This window comes from Lycium ferocissimum, chromosome 12, assembly GCF_029784015.1.
Source record: "Lycium ferocissimum isolate CSIRO_LF1 chromosome 12, AGI_CSIRO_Lferr_CH_V1, whole genome shotgun sequence".
Lineage (NCBI taxonomy): Eukaryota > Viridiplantae > Streptophyta > Magnoliopsida > Solanales > Solanaceae > Lycium > Lycium ferocissimum.
The window spans coordinates 42,250,676-42,270,007 of NC_081353.1; the positions used below are offsets into that span (position 1 = coordinate 42,250,676).

The 19,332-nt window shown below is 35.4% G+C and overlaps 1 protein-coding gene across 1 annotated transcript in view; it reads right to left on the minus strand.

The window, feature by feature from the left end:
* LOC132040000 (cyclin-A3-2-like) overlaps nt 1-16,040 on the minus strand; it is a 112,283-nt gene extending 96,243 nt beyond the window's left edge. Inside the window, exons 1-3 of the mRNA XM_059430590.1 lie at nt 15,517-16,040; nt 15,231-15,417; nt 3,491-3,609 (exon numbers count right to left, since the gene is read on the minus strand). Coding sequence (XP_059286573.1) covers nt 3,491-3,609; nt 15,231-15,417; nt 15,517-15,530 — 320 coding nt within the window. The 5' untranslated portion in view covers nt 15,531-16,040. The remainder of the gene's footprint in view (nt 1-3,490; nt 3,610-15,230; nt 15,418-15,516) is intronic.
* Nucleotides 16,041-19,332: the final 3,292 nt, after the last annotated feature.

Below are 19,332 nucleotides of genomic sequence, written 5' to 3' on the forward strand. Positions count from 1 at the left end.
CCTTGTAGAAAGATTGAGGCATAGAGCTAACAAATATACCACCCACTAATAATTCTTCCAAGACACTTTATGTATTCCAAGCTCAAAGAAGATACAACTGATGTAAGAACTAGAAATTGAGTATTAAATATTATACGAAAAATGAAATCAGATTTGTCTTCCATCAATAAGAGGCACATAAACTTTTACGCTTCATGTAATGCATGCCACATATTTCCCTTCACTCAGTACGTAACTCACAACAAGAAGTGTAATCCGACAAGTGGGGTCTGGGGAGGATAGAGTGTACGCAAACCAGACCTTATCCAAGTCACAAAAGAAAATAACGGTCACTCTGTAATCCACACACAAAAAAGAAAAAGAAAAACATGCACGAGCTTCCAAGAGCATCTTTTTCTCCTTCACGCGGAAGTGGATAAAGGATAATGAGTGATTTCAAAAAGATCGAACTTACAGAATTTAAAATCTTGAATCCGTCTCTGTTGCTAACATACCATTATTATCATATGATCATGCCACCAACCTTGAGATGTAACCAGGGTAGATAGCAATCAAAGCTATAGCCACAAGACCATCTCTTGAATCCCATAACCCTTTCCAAAAGAAGTAAGCAATGAGAGTTGTGTTGGAAGCTGAAGAACTCCAGACTTTTAGAGACAGAAAAAGAAGGAAACGAGCTCGTCTAATGAACAAATGGAGAGAATTGTTTGTGAACAACTTCACTCAAGAACTGAATCGAGTTCTAGAGAGAGAGAGAGAAGGTTTGTATTGAACTTTGATCACAAATATATTGATTACAAAGAGAGAGAGAGAGAGAGAGAGAGAGAGAGAGAGAGAGAGAGAGAGAGAGAGAAGAGATAAGTACTACATTTATTACTAGTAATAAATATTTCAAAAATATTGTATCCCAATAAATTAGTAGTCTCTTTTTACGGAGCACTTTAGTTTTCTTTAAAATTATATTTTAAAGCTAGACAATCTTGTTTTCTCAACAAATATACCTTTGACACATTTTCAGTATATAGTATATATTAGATTATATTGTGATAGTTTTATATAAAAGTAAAATTCCATTAGCATGTCATATATATTGTGGATACGTAGATTATATCAAATATAATACTCCCTCCGTTTCATTTTACGTGAACCTATTTCTTTTAGTAAAAAGAATGACTCCAATATTTGGAAACAATTTACCTTTATCCATTTATAACTATTAAAATATATGTGACTCAAACAATTTGAGAGTCTTCTCTTCTTTCTTAAACTTTGTGTCCAGTCAAATAGACATATCAACATCTACATAAATAATTTAAAATAAAACTTAAAACTTAAATTGATAACATTGCAAATTCAAAACATAAAAACTTGAATGGCAAATCAAAAGTTCAAAACATACAAATTAAACGGCTAACATCGATGGAAAAATTTAAAGAAGAGATAAACTTCAAAATTCAATTTCGTGCCTTTTCACAAGTGCCTACGCAGAACCCCCCTCACCCCCACTTGGCTAATACCCGGCGCTCCAGACTTGTGGAGATATATGTCACCACAATGTTGACATTTAACATGTTCCTTGTTTACTCGCTCAAAATGCATTGACACCGCACTTGAAGTTGATCTTCAAACTCGAGAGAGAGAGAGAGAGAGAGAGAGAGATAAAGAGAGAGAGAGAGAGAGAAAATATGACCAAAGTGTAGTTATTTATAAATTTAGGGGTTCAAATAAAATTGGCAACGACTAGTTTTTTAAATTTACAATGGCTAGCTTTTTGAATTTGACAACGGCTAAAAAAATTATTAGATGTAAATTTTAATTTTATTATTATTAGTGAATGTAAATGTCTATTTTTGTATTAGAAAAAAGGCCCGGCCCACTAACTAAAACACTACCCGGCCCGGTTAGCTCGAGGTGTAGCTCCTATCCGGGTAGGGGCTGGGCCGACACTCTTTTCCCTCCCCAAGTCCGGCCCCTTAACTATGGCCCGGCCCGGCCCACTTGACAGGCTTACTCAGGGCCACTCAGTTATATAAGAGGGGGAAGTTTTGTGGTGAAAGTTAGTATTAACTAATTTCTAGACTACTCAGTATCCCTACACATATGCAGCTCACTATTAGGAATAAAGGAGAAGGTTTCGACAATTGATTCACAAGAAAACAAAGGAACAGACAGCCCAAAAATGTGAGACTTGGCAATAGTAAATATGATCAAAGAGCATGAGGTTTGACAGCATAAGAATCGGACCTTTTTTTTGTAGGGGGTTGGGGGGGGGGGGGGGGGGGGGGGGGGGGTGACTAATTTGGATTCACAATGTGTAAATCCTCTAAAAGAGGTAAAACACACTTTAACAAAATGCTCTCTTCTAAATCTACTAAGGAGTAAAACGTTCTTTAACAAAAGGTTCTCTCTTTTGAAAGTTTGAACCTGAACTTCCCTTTGGGATAGGCGAGAGGGGAGTGAAATGAAATTGAAGTGTATCACAAGTCTACAAAGTACTATCGAGGACTTTAAAGCTCAGAGTCTAGGAGAAGAGGAAAGTCAGTACTGCCACTAGAGTTCATCGCATTGCAAGTGTAATCATAAGAATGTAAGCTTATGATAACAAGACTTAGTCTTAAGTACATACTAGTAGGGATTAGGGACGAATTACAAATCCCCAACATTCATTCTGTGCTATTTGAATCATTTTAAGCTAGGCAATCAAAGAGAACTGCAATAGAGGTTTAGTACTGCAAACGAAGGCAATATACTCTACATTCATAACTTTTAATTAGTAGTATTTTGTAGTTATTTCCAGCATATTACAAGAATAATGCATTTGGACTAAATTCCAAGCGTCACTCAATGCAACCATGTGGAAGAATCATCATTTTTGCTATCCATGGCTCTTAAATTAAGCTACCAAATTTCAAGATTATCTTACTAGCTACCTGTTCTAACTTTAATACATCTTGAGGACTATACCAAATCTACTAAAATGATGTCCTCGGAGCAGCATGAGCCAGCACCAAGAAGGCAGTTCAACTCTACCAGGTATTATCGTAGCATCCCATTCCAATTTCCAAGCATATATCCATTTAATCATTAGCTTGTATCTTCAAAGAAGGAATCCAGTATTTCCAGAGGAGAAAACAATGTTGACACACATTTAAACTGATACATACAGTGTCACATTAGATAGCTAAATTATGCCGGTGTTTACAACAAAATCACCAATTATCAAACACAGATTTATACCTTATGCTGCTTGTATTTGTCCCTCACAGCAGCCCAAGTGCTTCCTCTTCTACTTAATTGCAAGTCATGGACGATAAGAATACAATCATTAAGATCTGTTGCTGTCTATGACTCTATCCTGAGCAACGTTGAAGGTCCAAACTTTGTAAAATGAATAGAGATAATTCATCTCTTCTACATGTCAATGAACATACATAGTAAATATAGAAACAAAATCCTCACCCAAGGATGTGACTTTGGCTGTAATGTGAACCTTGACGAGAATCTCACAGCAGCAGCTACCAAAGAAGGCAAGACTTTCACACAGTTGTAATCCGATAAACTTAACTCTGCTAGGTAGTAGCCTAGAAACTCTAACTGCAAACCGGGGTTCTACAAAAAGTAGGGGGGAAAATTAAATAAGCCAACATTTAACAGAAACAAAGTTGAATTGAAAATCATAATGTTCATGTCATATTTGCACTTACTTTGTCATCTTCTTGGGCAACCCTAGTAATCTTCAGAGAAATGTTTGGTTGTTGGATTGCCCATTTCAAATTTGAGAGGTTGTAGCTGATACCCTCAAATTACACCTAAATTATGGCGTAAGGCGGTCGGTGTCAAATATAGTAATCTAACTAGGTTGGAGTCGAATCCCATAGGGAATAAAGTGTAAAATAAATACTAATCATATATTCTACTAATCTCTAAAGACTTTAGTTCTATTCCGACTAGTGTAGAAAAAGAGTTTTGGTTTGTATTCGCTATTTTGAGGTATTTAGAATTTGTTTGGATTAAAAAAAAAAAAAAAAAAAAAAACAAAGTTGTGTCCCCGCTGTGATTAGATGTTATGCTATGGGAATCAATATGATATATTTCTAATGGGTCGAGGTTTCGTATGCACTTAATCTCTAATGCACTTCCTAATATTTTCCAATAGTTAGAAAGTATTTCTTTTCATGATTTTCCCAAATATAGAAAAGTTGCAAGTAAAAACGATTAAATATGCTAAGTAGAACTCATCTTATCCCTAAGTGAGTTCATTAAACGAGGGTTAGCGCCTCGAGTCCTTGCTATATTATTTCAACTCAAACCCTAGTTTATCTTCCAAACAAAACTAGGGTTTGTGCATAAGTAGGTGTTTGCAACCACTAACTAACAATGAATATGAGAAATAATAAAACACATCACAACCCATTATATATATATATATATACACACACACACACAATGTTAGACACCCATTACATAACACCCATCATTTGGGTCCATAACTTTGATTAAAGAAACTACTCACACATATTGGTCACAAAAGTAGTAAGCAATAATAGAGACATAAAGCTTACAAAGTGTAATAAAGATGGCGGGAATGGAATATTTTTGTCACTAAGCTCCAAGTGGTGTATTCAATGCTCACCCACCAATGGAAAAAGTGATAAATATTCGAGAAAAATCTGATGTGTACAAAAACATAAAATGTTCTTTAAATAGGCTCCAAAAATGCACATCAGCAATTGGCAAAACTGCCCCTGGTAGCATGATCGACGGACCGTCGATCAGTTTGACGGTCCGTCGATGCCTTCGTCTTTTGTTTCTTCAGTTTTATGGTCCATTCGACGGTGCCGTCGACCAGTTCGACACTCCGTTAATTCTTCCGTCTTTCTCTCTTCTGGTAGACAAATTTGTTTGACGATACAAACGACGAAACGTCGATCAGGTTGATGCTTCGTTGATGGCTCCGTCCTTTGTCCTCTTCAACTTAGGCCATCACTGGAAAATTGAACTTATCGACGCTTCAAAGGACGGCCCGTCGATTGATCAACGGACCGTCGAATCTTCATTTCTGGGCAATTTTTCCTTTTTTCTTTGTTTTTGCTTTTGGGCCATCGTCTTCCTAAAACACAATAAAAACACATTAAAATGACCCAGACTCACTTGAAAACAACCAAAATTCATAGTAAAAAGGCGTCGAATGTGCCACAAATCCGCGGCACATCAATAGCACACTAGCCTCCATCTTCACCACATCTTTCTTTGTATGTGTATTGGCTGTAATGTAACAAAAATCCTTGATATGTGAAGGCTTAATTTCCCTCTTCACCATTCAACTCTTCTTTATCGGGTGGTAGGTTAGAGGGTATTTTTCTAAAAGTATTTGAATGGTTTACTTGATGGGGTTTTAGTGCACAAATAGAATAAAAAGTTGAGTTTTGTGAGGGTTGGAGTTTATGGGGAGCTGTTGAAGGAAAAAAAAAGGGTATTGAAGTAGAGAAGATTTGATAGTTGAGGATTAATGAATTTAAGATTGGGATTAGATGTATAATTAATTATTTGGAGGGTTTGGAGAATGAGGGTTTTAGAGTTAGTTTTGGTGAAGAGAGTGATTGGAATAGAATTCATTATTTGATGAAGAGAGAATGTAGAAGGCTTGATGACGGCTTACCAATTTATGCTTTCAGACAAATGATTCTTAAGCAAATTCATTGCCAACAGGAAACTATTAGTTACTAATTTTTTTTTTTAGTCTGAGGTTCACATAAAATTCAAGTGAAAGTAAAGAAAGCTTCAAAACTTTATCAACTGAACTTGCCTATGAGAAGGCACTTCCCTCTGCTGTGTAACGACATGTGTCTAAAAGAAGCTTGTATTCCTCTGCAACTTCCACCAGCCAGTCCACCAAAACTCCTCTCATGTTTGCACTCACATCCTTCTGATTTTTCTCAAGGTAATCAGGCAATGGTCTTCTCTTTTTCTCAATCTGATTTGATAAACCAATAACTTGTTAAAGCACTGCACACAAACACATACAATTTTACATGGCCGGAAATCAAGATTTGATCATTCAATTATATTAACCACAACCCACTTGCCAAAATTCGTTAGTGTTCCATTTGCAAAATCATCCATAAGCAACTAAATCAAGATCTATTAGGTAAGACCCAATTAAACATTTGACGTCTTAATTACTTTTAGATAAAAGTCACATTTCTAAACATAAATGAAATGCAAAAGCACTTAATCATTGAGATCTATATGATTAAAATTAAGATTGTTAGGTCTATGGTTTCATCTATTAATTTTGATGATAACAAAACAAACCAACACAATTATTACTAAAAGTAACATTTACCTGTGGTAAATTTATTTTGATACATGTTTATCTGATGAAGGAGAACTTGGTGAAGATCTACTACTTTATGGAAAGAAGATACAATATGGAAGGGATGTACGGGATCTACTACAGAGTCAAGAAAAGAATTATTTATTAATATTGGACTTTTATGAAAAGCAATGTTCTGCGGAGAACCCAAAAGCAAAGAAGGAAGCACAAAAGATTGACTTATATTTTTACTAGTGAAAACTTTTTGTAGTATTTGATTCGTAAATACTAGTTAGCAGACTTACAGGTTTCTCCATAGCGGATGTGGATTTGCAGCAACCACGACTCGCATCAGGTCGGAAATCCTCACGAGGTGGATGAATACCCATGTTTCCACAACCTAGATATCCCTTCTAATGCAGAGATATATATTATGTGTAAATTCTAGCCGTCTCTATATGATGGATTAACCTTTCTTAAAGGCTAATAATAGTGTTTATCTAGGGGATAGCTCTGGGGTTTAACATGGAGGAACATTTAATGGGCTTGTGGGCCATCTAACACCGCTTATGGGGCCGACCCAATAACATTTTCCAACACTTCTTTTGAAGCTATTAAGGAAAGAAGATCCGTAGTTGAGGCTTTCAAAGTTAAAACTCAATAAATGGGTTGAATTGAATCTCTGCAATATATTCTCTGTGGAAGGAAAACACTTAAAAGAATCAATCAATTATGGAACCAAGGAAGGATTCATTTTGAAAAGCACAAAGTTCCAATAGTAAGATTCCTCCATGTAAGGAAGCTTGCATGATAGGAAGATTTCTACTTACAACAACTAAGGAAAATTGAAGATATGTGCTGGAAAGAATAATAGACCAAGAAGATTGTGCATCCATGAAGCAAACACGGAAATACTACAAATTAAGGAGGGACGAAAGATTTTTACAAGACTAATCTGGAAAGACTCATATATTGTCCAAGTTCAAGTGAAGGCTACAAAGTATGACCAGGTTCATATACTAATGAAGAGTTCGCTGGAATATTAAGAATTAGAAGGAAGGATCTTTAATGTTTCAAGTACCATGAATCTGCTACAACAAGGAAAGACAATTAACGAGATATTCAAGGAACTTTGACTACACACTTAGATGTCGGAAAAGATGGGAAGCTCTCCACGGTCAAGGAATCAAGAAGAAGATATGCCTCCAAGATTTTAAGGAAGCAGGATCACGAAAATGATTGAGGAACAATCTACAAAATTCCCTTGGGTTATGCAATAGCCAGAACAAGTTGAAAGGCTATAAATACGAGCTCTTAAAAGAAGAAAAGCACGCATCCACACATACTTTTGTCTCAACCATCCTCAAGTTCTTTGTTCTACTTTTAACAAGCATTATAATCCTAGTGAGTTACTGTGTACTCAAAAAAGAGAAGAGAGAAAAAATATTGTTGTATTGAGAGGTTGTGTCATTGTTCGTTTCTTTGTTGAGCGAATGAAAACAAAAAAAGTTGTTGTTGGTGAGCACGTAAAAAACCAACTTTGTACGTTGTTGGTGAGCATGTCAAAAATCAACCCTTGTACGTTGTTGGTGAGCGACTAAAAACCAACTTTGTAGACGTTGGTGGTGAACGCGGAAAACCACAAAGACTGTACTCAACTCAACTTACAAAGAGCTTAAAGAGATAATCTCCTTGCAGCCCTAGGGGACTCGATTAGGATACCACATTGGTTTCGAACCAATATAAAAATTTCTAGTGTCATTTATTTTATTGCTCTCAAATTATATTCTGCACTTTTACATTTTGTTGTGGTTTATCTGGGTCCAAAGAGTAGTCTAGTAAATTTTAACATGCTTACAATTCAACCCCCCTCCGCCCTTCTTGTACTTTCAAAGATCTTAGTTAAGAACATCCAAATTTATTGAAAAGAGTAAAAGAGTAACCTCCATATGATGAAGATAATCATATGTATCAGAAGCATAAGCAGTACACATCCAAATTAGCATCATATTCCTTCTCCTTTTCAATAACAGACCTTTTCACCTTCCTTTTAGTTGTCAGCTTATATTTGGGTCTCAGAGGCAAATAATCAAACACATTGTCATCAATCTGATTCAAACCCACATTAGACAAATCTTTAATCTCAAACAACACATCTCTTTTCTTGTTTTGGGCGTATGGTTTTGAGTTTAAGATTTGGGAATTGTTGTTTAAGGATGTCTTTTCCGGGCATTTTTTTTAAGATTGAATTTTAAAACGGAAAAGGGTCAGATGTACCCCTGTACTATTGGAAAAGGGCCAAATATACCTCTCGTTATATACTTTGGGTCCAAGTATACCCCTGCCGTTACACTATTGGCTCAAATATACCCTTCATCTGTTAAAGTTGTCCACCTTGGACATCTTATCCTACGTGGCAGTGAAACTTGATGAGGTGGATGCCACGTGGCGTTGCCGCCTCATCACCCCTAACCTATTTTACTCCTCCCTTCTTCCACCACTAAAATTTACACCCCTCTACCACCAAAACCACCATTGCCGCCATATACTTACATTCATCCTAAATCAAACAAACACAAAACCAACTAATATCAGCACTCTCAATCAAACAAACACAAAACCAAAATTACAAAGAAGAAAGCAAATGAACAAAATTATTTTCCGCTCCCTATGAAATCGTCATAAGTAAGGGTATTGCCATTCCAGACCACAACATTTATCTCTCGCAACCCTTCAATGAGCGTAAACACGAATTTCTCTTGAAATGTAGGATTCGTGCCACCATCTGCAATATAATTCAAGAACACATCAATAACAAAGGCGACAACTTTCCCAAATTACAATACAAAAGAACTAAAAATTACATGAGATAATAAAACACGAATTTATCTTGAAATGTGGGGTTTTTGCCACCATCTACATATAATTCCAGGAAAAATCAACAACAAAGGCGTCAACTTTCCCAAATTACAATACAAAAAAAACAAACAAATTACATGAGATAATGAAAAGAATTCACTTGTACAGGTACGAGCACGAAATTTGGTGCTAGCATATTCAGGACAAACATAAGGATGAAATCCATTCAGTGTCCTTCAATTTATTGCAAGAAACCACTGCAAAATTATCCAAATAATAAAGGGTATTCACTTTTAAAAGAGAATTCTTTAAAGAGTAATTAATTTTTATTATCATAAAGAAAGAAGAAAGTCATGAAACTATTAAATACCTGTGACTTCAAGAAGTTGGCCTTGAATGCCAGATAACATCGACATGGAAGTTAGCAGACTAGCAAGAAATTGGGTTTAATTTTTTACTTTCTTGAATTTGCCGGTCAGAAAAATATGTGTTGTGTTTGCAAGAGTTGTACTCGAGGCTTGAGTGGTGGAACATAGCCGTTTTAATCAGTTAGGGAAATGAATTAAATAAGTTTGTGTTATACGCACATTAGTCCCTCTATTTTTTAAGTAGGAGGTTTACTTAATTTCAATTTAGTCCTCAAGGTTTAGTCTTGTTGAGCAGATTCAGTCCCTCTCCCAAGTTAGTTATGGTGACAGGTTTTGTAGCGGTCCCTTGCTTGTACGAATGGTACTAGCTGTCCCTTATCTTCTCTTATCCTTCTATATATTCTGTAATAGTACTATTTGCTGATTATCAATTGAAAAACATATAATTTAGCTTTAGTTTTAGCTCTAGTTTCATAGCTTGTTCTTATTTTCTCCATTGTTGTGCTGAGAAGCTCCAACCACAACATTTGGTATCAGAGCAGTCTCCTCGCACCTGTGAGCAATGACTTCTGAATTACAAGTTCCAGTTGATGCTATTTCAAGGATATCCTTAGATCTGCCTAACCTCACCATGAGGCAAGACCAATTTGAGGAATCTAGAGACAAGGCAATGAAAGAACTTAAAGAATCTATTGCTGCTAACCAAAAAGGGATCGAGAAGGACAAGTGTGTGGCATATCAAGATGGATTAGGTGATTACTCTCCTACTACAGGCCCTACATTCGTTTTGGGCACTCTGCCTGGTGCATCAGGGCAAGCAGGAGTTAATAATACTGCTACTGCAACTGGAAATACACCTGGAAATACTCAAGCTGGACAAGCTAGAAATGGAGGAGTTTAGCATGGAACAAATGCAACAAACAGCCTGTCTAATATGCTATCTAAGTTTGGTAGGCTAGATTTTCCCAGATTTGATGGAACTGACCTCAGATCTTGGTTATACAAGATTGAGCAATTCTTTTCTATTGATAATATTCCACCTTCCCAAAGAGTTAGAATAGCTTTCATTCACTTTGATGGTATTGCTATTGAATGGCACCAAGCCTATCTTAAGAGTAGAGCTCAGTTTCCTCCACCTACTTGGGAAGAATATCTATATGCTATAGTGGATAGATTTGGGAATGAGTATGAAGACCCCATGACTGAAATAAAATTGTTAAATCAATCTGGAGATATAAAGGAATACCAAAACAAGTTTGACAGTGCTACGACCAGATTATCTTTATCTAATGAAAACGCTATTAGCTATTTCATCACAGGTCTCAGACTTGAGATTAGAGATCTTGTGAAAGCCCATAGACCCTATTCCTTACCCTATGCCTATCACCTAGAAAGACTTCATGATTCAGCCTTCACAGCTCAGCAAAACTCAACCAAACCTCAATATCCATCTTCTAAACCACCTAACCAATTCTCAAACTCCTCTTCCATAGTAGACATATAGAAAATATTGAAATTTTGGTATAAAATAATAAATAGTACCCAAGATACAATAAAAGATCTTGGTGCTCTGGTTAAAAGGTGGTAGGCAGAGGCTAAGCCGTGGAGGAGCTGAGATTTTTTTTTTTAAAATTATTTTTATTACATAGGGGTAGGGGAAGGGGAAATGGGGAGGGGATTACAATGTGGGGATTCGAACCCTCACCAACAAGGTGAAAGTTCAGGTAGCCAACCAACTGAGCTACTAGATCCCTACGAGGAGCTGAGTTCGAATCCTACTCAAAGTAATATATTTTTGTTGATTTTAAGGTGATCAACCAGACCCATTAAATCCTGGATCCGCCACTGGTTCGACCGAACCCCCGACTACCATGCTAGCTCCGTTCCTGCTTGCAAGAAGTGAACAATTAGCAAGCTACTTGAAATTAGATGTTACTTTGCCTATGTTTCTGTAGTAAGTGTTAATAGACAAATGTAATTTTCGTTTTTCTGCTGTTGATTCTGTCTGAAAGAGAAAGGTCAGGGGAGAATTGTGATTACAAATGAGCAAGAAGGCTGTCAATATTTTGGTGTGGCCTACATTTTGCTAGCAATGCCAATGGTATAGCCTTAGGCACAGTGAGTCCAGGTCCTCCAGTCATGTCAACCAGCTCTTCACTTACCCTCTCCCATTCGAACCTGAACTTCTTCCTTGGGATAGGCAAGACGGAATTGAGGTGTATCGTAAGTCTACAAAGTATTATCGTGGACTTTAAAGCTCATAGTTTAGGAGAAGAGGAAAGTCAGTACTGCCACTAGACTTCCTCGTATTGTGAGTGTAAACATAAGAATGTACACTTACGACAACCAGAATAATTAGACTCAATTACAAACTAATGGGGATTATGGACCAATTACAAATCCCCTATATTCATTCTGTGCTATTTGAAATCCCATTTCATTCAACAGTTTACAGTAACCATTTTAAGCTAGGCAATCAAAGAGAACTGCAAATGAAGGTAATACTATACATATAACCTTTTATTTGCAGTTTCCAACTTATTACAAGAATTAGCGTCTAGACACGTGCATTGCACGAGTATCCCATGTCAATCAGTACAAACTTTCTAAAATAACGTGAATTATATTAAATCATATTTGTAATAAGTAACACTAATTTTGAAGAGGAAAAATGCATGCTTGAACTTATGAATGATGATTCACTTGATCGACTTGATTGTTGAATGCAAAATGATTAGGCCTCGTCTGAAACTGAAAAAAATGAACATTTAAATTTAGTTATCTTGGCAGGTTAGATGTATAGTGAGACTTATTTTCATGTTACTATGTACAAACATGTGATATGATCGTATCTTTTTTAATTCCTTTTATAGACAATTTTTTGGTGTGTGTTTTTCTTTCCTTCTAACATAATAATATTAAACTTGCACTTGCGAAAAATATTATTTCTTACTACTGTATGATTATTAAAAAAAAAAAAAAAAAAAAAAACAGAGAGGACACTATTTCAACAACAAAAATTAAGAATCATACGAATAAATAAAGAATTCCGGAGATATTTTTTTCCTAAACAAAGATATTCAATTAACACCACAAGATTTCAGAAAATATTAAAATATCGTTAAATGCATCTCAAGTTATTACCAATCATTAAGCCAACGATTGAACTAATCTTTTGTTATACTAATTCGGTCCAAATATTTAGCTCGGCTTTTACTTTTTCTCGTAGCACAAGTATGATTCAGATTTGGCAATACATTAAAATATTAAGAAGACAATTTTTTTTTTTTTTTTTTTGCCTCCTAGTAATTCAGTCCCAAAAAAATATTCCGCCTCTGAGTTTTTTGGTATCCTAAAGTATTTCCAAATTTAACAATAAATATTAAAACTTAACTACTTTGTATAAACAAATGGTTAGAGAAGATGAAATAGAAAGCTGTGAACTTATCAAATCACTCAACAAAATTCAAAAGTACCTGATTTAACACTTGTAGATGGGTTTGGTTCGTTGAGATGGTGACCAAATATGCAGAATCAAAGGAACAATTTTTTCAATTGACAACGGATTTGGCAGAAAAAAATGGTTGATTGAGTTTGCTATTCGATTTAACAAATAAATATAAATAGAGGAAAGAAAAGACCAAAACTGACATATATAAATTTGTAATTACTGTTGCAAGATGAAATAATTAAATTATTGAATGGACATGCTTCCAAAGGGTGGTATAAACCGTAAATTTGCAACGTTGAACATAAAAGCTATTATAAGGAACGCGAACAAAGAAAATAATATAGCTAGAGTACCTGGATTTTCCGCAATTTCTTGGAATGATCTTCTAAGATATCTCCTCTTACCTAATGAAAAAAGTTAAACCAATAGATAAAGCTCAAATATAAAGAAGATGAAATGATAAAATGCAAATCTAAAGTGAATGTAGTGACATTTCAATGCGGAGTTTATAAGGAGATTAGGAGCATGTGAAAAGACTATGGCAAATGATATTAAAAGTGGAAGGTAAAAGGAACAACAACAAAAACTCAATAATTAGGGGAAGTGCTAAGACAAAGTACATTTTGATGATTGTCAAACTGCTGGAGAAATAGAGAGAGACCTGGCTCGTGATCTGCTCTCTCTGTACGTTGTACAGTCAGCAACAACAATTGTAAAGTTGCACTGCCAACTACACAACTGTATAGCAGTGCTGCGGCCCATGCTTTTAGTCAAACATGGGATGAGTGGTCTCTATCTCACCCACATGTTCCCCAATATATATACAACTTGTTCCAACATATTGGGTATCACTTGAAAACCTAAACAATCTTGTGCAAATCCTTGCCGCCACAAGTTCTCAAGTGCTCTCAAGAATAAAACCACTTACAAGCTGAAGAACCTGACCCAGACACCAGATTATGTCTATGTTCTTTAGGTGGTTGTGAGTCTTTGTTCATTTGTTCTTTAAACTGTAAACCTACTCTTATTTTAAGAAGCTGTTGTCAGTAGCTTTTATTCTGAGTAGTTGTTAAGCAGTTTACCCATTTAATCTATTGAGTGGTACCCTTGGCTAGAGTTAGTCAAGTGTATTAGTTGGTTTGGCTAGAGTTAGTCAAACGTGGTTGTGTGCTTGGCTAAGGGTAGTCAAGAGTTGTAGCTTACAATAGGTGTATTGTAAGGATGAGGGATTTATGTGAGTTAAATTCCTAGATTGCAAGAGGTTGTAATCTGAAGTTGCTCAGTGTAGTGAAGTGAAATCCTACGTAGTAGGTCGTGGTTTTTAATCCCTTGAGGAAGGAGTTTTCCACAGTAAAATCTTGTGTTATTTACCTACTGCATCAAGATCGTCTGAGAGAACTGGTAGACAACCAGGTCTCTCTATATATTGTTTGGTGGACGCACTGCTGCTAATAGGAAGATGTAACGGTCTTTCTTCCCATTTTGTGGCATTTAGTAGAAGGGAAATAATGGCAATTAAATGTTGTGAATAGATGCAAATTGTTCCTTTGCAATAAGCCAATGAATCGGAAATGAAGAAATTTCAAGAAAGTGAAAAGGCTATATTAATAATTTGTAGTAAGTGCTTGGCAGATACATGAATTTCATGCCAATGGCCTTTTATTCAATTAATTCATTTATTATATTATTTATTTAGGGACATTTTAGTAATTCAACTTTACACTTAGGGTCTTCCCACTTTTAGAATAGTATTTTGATAATGTACCTGTGCTAAATTCCAAGCATCACCCAATACAACCATGTGAAAGAATCATTATTTCTGCTAGCCATGGCTCTTAAACCAAGCTACGAAATTTCAAGATTATCTTACTAGCTACCTGTATAACTGATAAAAACTAAGCGTCCACCAAAACAGATGAGGGGCCAGGTACCTTATCTGTTCCCTCAAGCAAAAATAGAAAGTAAACAAGACACAATGTTTACGTGGAAAACTCCTTGCTCAAGGGATTAAAAACCACGACCTACACCGGTAGGATTTCCAACTTCACTAACTGAGCAACGTCTTTCAGATTACAAGCCTTTTGCAACCAAGGAATTAGCCCACTAATCCCTTTTCTTACAATAACTCTAGTTGCAAATCGGGTTCTACAAAAGTAGGGGAAAAACTAAATATAAACAGTTAATAGAAACAAAGTTGAATTGAAAATCATAATGTTCATGTCATATTTTCACTTACGTTGTAATCTTCTTGGGCAACCCTAGTAAATCTTACTAGAAATGTTTTGGTTGTGGGATTGCCCATTTCATGTTTGAGAGATTGTAGCACACTGGCCTCCATCTTCACCACATCTTTCTTTGTATATGTATTAACTGTAATGTAACAAAAATTCTTGATATGAGGAGGCTCAATTTCCTCATACATACTGATCATTATCAACAGCTTATATTAGATTCACAACCAAAATTATACTAAAAGCACATTGTCGAGGGGAATAAAACCAATTCTTGGCTCAGATACTTACGCAGCAATGAGCATTGAAGAAACACCCAAAAGCTGAAGTCTTTGCTTAGGGATGACATTCACGGATAAGAATCTGTCGATGTAGGAAACATCATTGAAAATTCAAAATCCTCCAACTGTAGGAAGAAAGATCCAAACTGTTACACAGCAGAGGGAAGTGTCTACAGACTAGTCCAGCTGATAAAGTTTTGCGGCTTCCTTTACTTTCACTTGAATTTTATGTCAACCTCAAACTTAAAAAAATGTAGTAACTAATAGCTTCCTGTTGGCAATGAATTTGCATAAGAATCATTTGTCTGAAAGCATAAATTGGTAAGCCATCATCAAGCCTTCTACATTTTCTCTTCATCAAATAATAAATTCTACTCCAATCAATCTCTTCCTCAAAACTTAAAACTCTAAAACCCTCATTCTCCAAACCCTCCAAATAATGAATAATACATTTAATGCCATTCTTGAATTCATTAATCCTCAATGCTATCAAATTCTTCTCTGCTTCAATACCCTTTTTTTCTTCAACAACTCCCCATAAACTAAAAATTCCATATGGGAAGCTGTTGAAGAAAAAAAAGGTATTGAAGCAGAGAAATATTTGATATCATTGAGGATTAGGGAATTCAAGAATGTGATTAAATGTATCATTCGTTATTTGGAGGGTTTGGAGAATGAGGGTTTTAGAGTTTTTAGTTTTGGTGAAGAGATTGATTGGAATAGATTTCATTATTTGATGAAGAGATAATGTAGAAGGCTTGATAATGGTTTACCAATTTATGCTCTCAGGCAAATGATTCTTAAGCAAATTCATTGTCAATAGGAAGCTATTAGTTACTATATTTTTAGAAAAACCTGAGGTTCACATAAAATTCAAGTGAAAGTAGGAAGCCGCAAAACTTTATCAACTGAACTTGCCTATGAGAAGGCACTTCCCTGTGCTGTGTAACAGTATGTGCCCGAATGAAGCTTGTATTCCTCTGCAACTTCCACCAGCCAGTCCACCAAAACTCCTCTCATGTTTGTACTCACATCCTTCTTAATTTTCTCAAGGTAATCAGGCAATGGTCTTCTCCTTTTCTCAATCTGATTTGAAAAACCATAGAGTTAGTCAAAAGCTCAAAATTTCACAGATACCAATAACTTGTTAAAGTACTGCACACAAACACAGACAATTTTACATGGCCGGAAATCAAGATTTGATCATTTAATGATATTAACCACAACCCACTTGCCAAAATTCAATCTTTAGTGTTCCATTTGCAAAATCATCCATAAGAAACCAAATCAGGATCTATTAGGTAAGACTCAATTAAACATTTGACGTCTTAATTACTTTTAGATAAAAGTCACATTTCTAAACATAAATGAAATGCAAAAGCACTTAACCATTGAGATCTATATAATTAAAATTAAAATTGTTAGGTCCAAGTTTTCACCTTTAATTTTGATGATAACAAAACAAACCAACACAATTATTATTAAAAGAATATTTAACTGTGATAAATTTATTTTGGTACAGGTTTATTTGGTGAAGATCTACTACTTTATGGAAAGAAGATACTATATGGAAGAGATGTACGGGATCGACTATAGAGTCAAGAAAGGAATTATTTATTATCATCCAATTTAGTATCAACATCAAATTCCTTCTCCTATCTAATTACAGACCTTTTCACCTTCCCTTTAGTAATCTGCTTACATTTGGGTCTCAGAGGCACTTAATATTTGGGAATTGTTGTTTAAGTATGTCTTGTCGGGGCGTATGGTTTCAGACTAAATTTTTAAAAGTTTGTTATGGGTTTCCCTCCATTTATACCCGCTTTGGAAAATCGCACCCACATTGTCGAGAAGATAATAAAAAATGGTCCTTAATATATGAGGGTTTGACTATTTTAGTCCTTTATGTATAACACTTAACAAAATTAATCCTTAATGAAAACAAAAGGTGGTTATTTTAGTCCTAGACGTTTTTTTTTTAAATTGGGTGTAGAGGAAGAGGGAACAGGGAGGGATTCCAAAGTGGGGATCCGAACCCTCACCAAAAAGTGAAAGTTCAGATAGCTAACTAATTGAACGACTAAAATTCCCCATTTTAGTCCTAGACCCTAAAAATAACTTTGCAAGTTAAAATTCTACATATATTAATTGGAGAAGGACCTAACTTTCCTTTACTATCGAAAGTAGAGCACTTTTGACCTATGTTATCTTTTAGTATAAAAAATAACCTTGCCTACTTAAAATTGGACCACTACTACTCTTATTAGTTAATAGCTAAATCTTAAATCCTAATGCTTGTCGAATTAGATTAATTAGTATAGTTGAAGGGTAATTTTCGCCCCTTTCCGAAATTTTAATCCTCCTCTTAGGAAATTCACTTTTAGAGTTTATTTAATTTTCCAAGCGAGAATCTCCATTGATAAACACCATTTCTGCCAAAAATCCCACAAATTACTCCATAAATGCTTATCACCCCCCAAAAAAATATTTTTAATTTTTTCTAATCCACCCTTGAACATGATCCTTCGGTGAAATTAATGTCCCAGAGCTCAAACATGTTTTGCAGTCCGTCAAATCTCAAAATCCTTTAAAAGCTACTCATTTCCATATTCCTATTAGTATTTTTGTTAAAATTTTCTCGATTATTGATTGTGAAACATAAACAATCTAATGAAAACCCGACATGACTTTAGGATCGTGAAACTTAAATGATTTTCACACGACATAATATAACATTATTTTAATCAACATAATATACCTGAATCCATAACGTTTTCTTGAATTACCTCCAGCGGATGTGATTGAACTTTCAGAAAAACTGATTTATCTCCTTTGCACTGCGCCTTTCTCACGTTATTTGATGGAATAACCGTGAATTGCAATTGAGATAGTACCAGTTTCTCAATGCTACTTTATACTACAATTACACATAGAGTATATGTATATAACTAAGATACTCTTTCTTGAACTCAAATAATGAAACCTTAATGAGCTATTTATAGGAGGAGTGTTGACACCCAATTTTGTCCCTCCTTTATTTAATTTTATTCACTCGGGCTTCTAAATTTACTGACGAGTTAAATACCTTATTTTCACTATTTTATTTTTTATTGCTACTACTATTAATATCGCTACTTTTATTTTCAACATTACGAGCATTACTTTATCACAAATTTAAAATGGTTCGTCATCAACTTCCCCCTCCCAAACTAAGAATTTTTCTTTGAGTGCAGGAATAAAAAGGCCGAGAGACAAACAGTCAAGTCTATCAATCACGGCTAAAAGCACCGCTTGGCCATCATGGCCTCGCCTTAAAAGCCAAACGGCTTTATTTCCAACTCTATCTTTAATTTTGTTTTACTTTTATCACAATAACTTTATGACTTTATATACCTGTTTTTGTAGGTTGACGAAATTGAAGGCGAATTAAATCAGGATCACATGTCATTAGTTCGGCCTGTCACAATACCATCGACATCATAAGCCAAACGGCTATTCTATCACTTTACTCCATACTTTATCAATTACCTTATCATATACTTTATCAACTTTAACCACTTTACCCTGAACTTTACAGGAATCAACATTAAGTCTCCGAAGACAACCGGAGGAATCATTAAGTCTCCGAAGACAACCGGGGGCATCATTCGGCTATACAGCCTCACATGCATAAGCCAGACGGCTACACTACGACTTTACTCTCTACTTTTTCATTCACTTTACCAATTTTAATGACTTTACCCTGAACTTTGCAGGGATTATCATCAAGTCTCCAAAGACAACCGGAAACATCATCCTACTTTACGACTTTACTCCAGAACTTTAC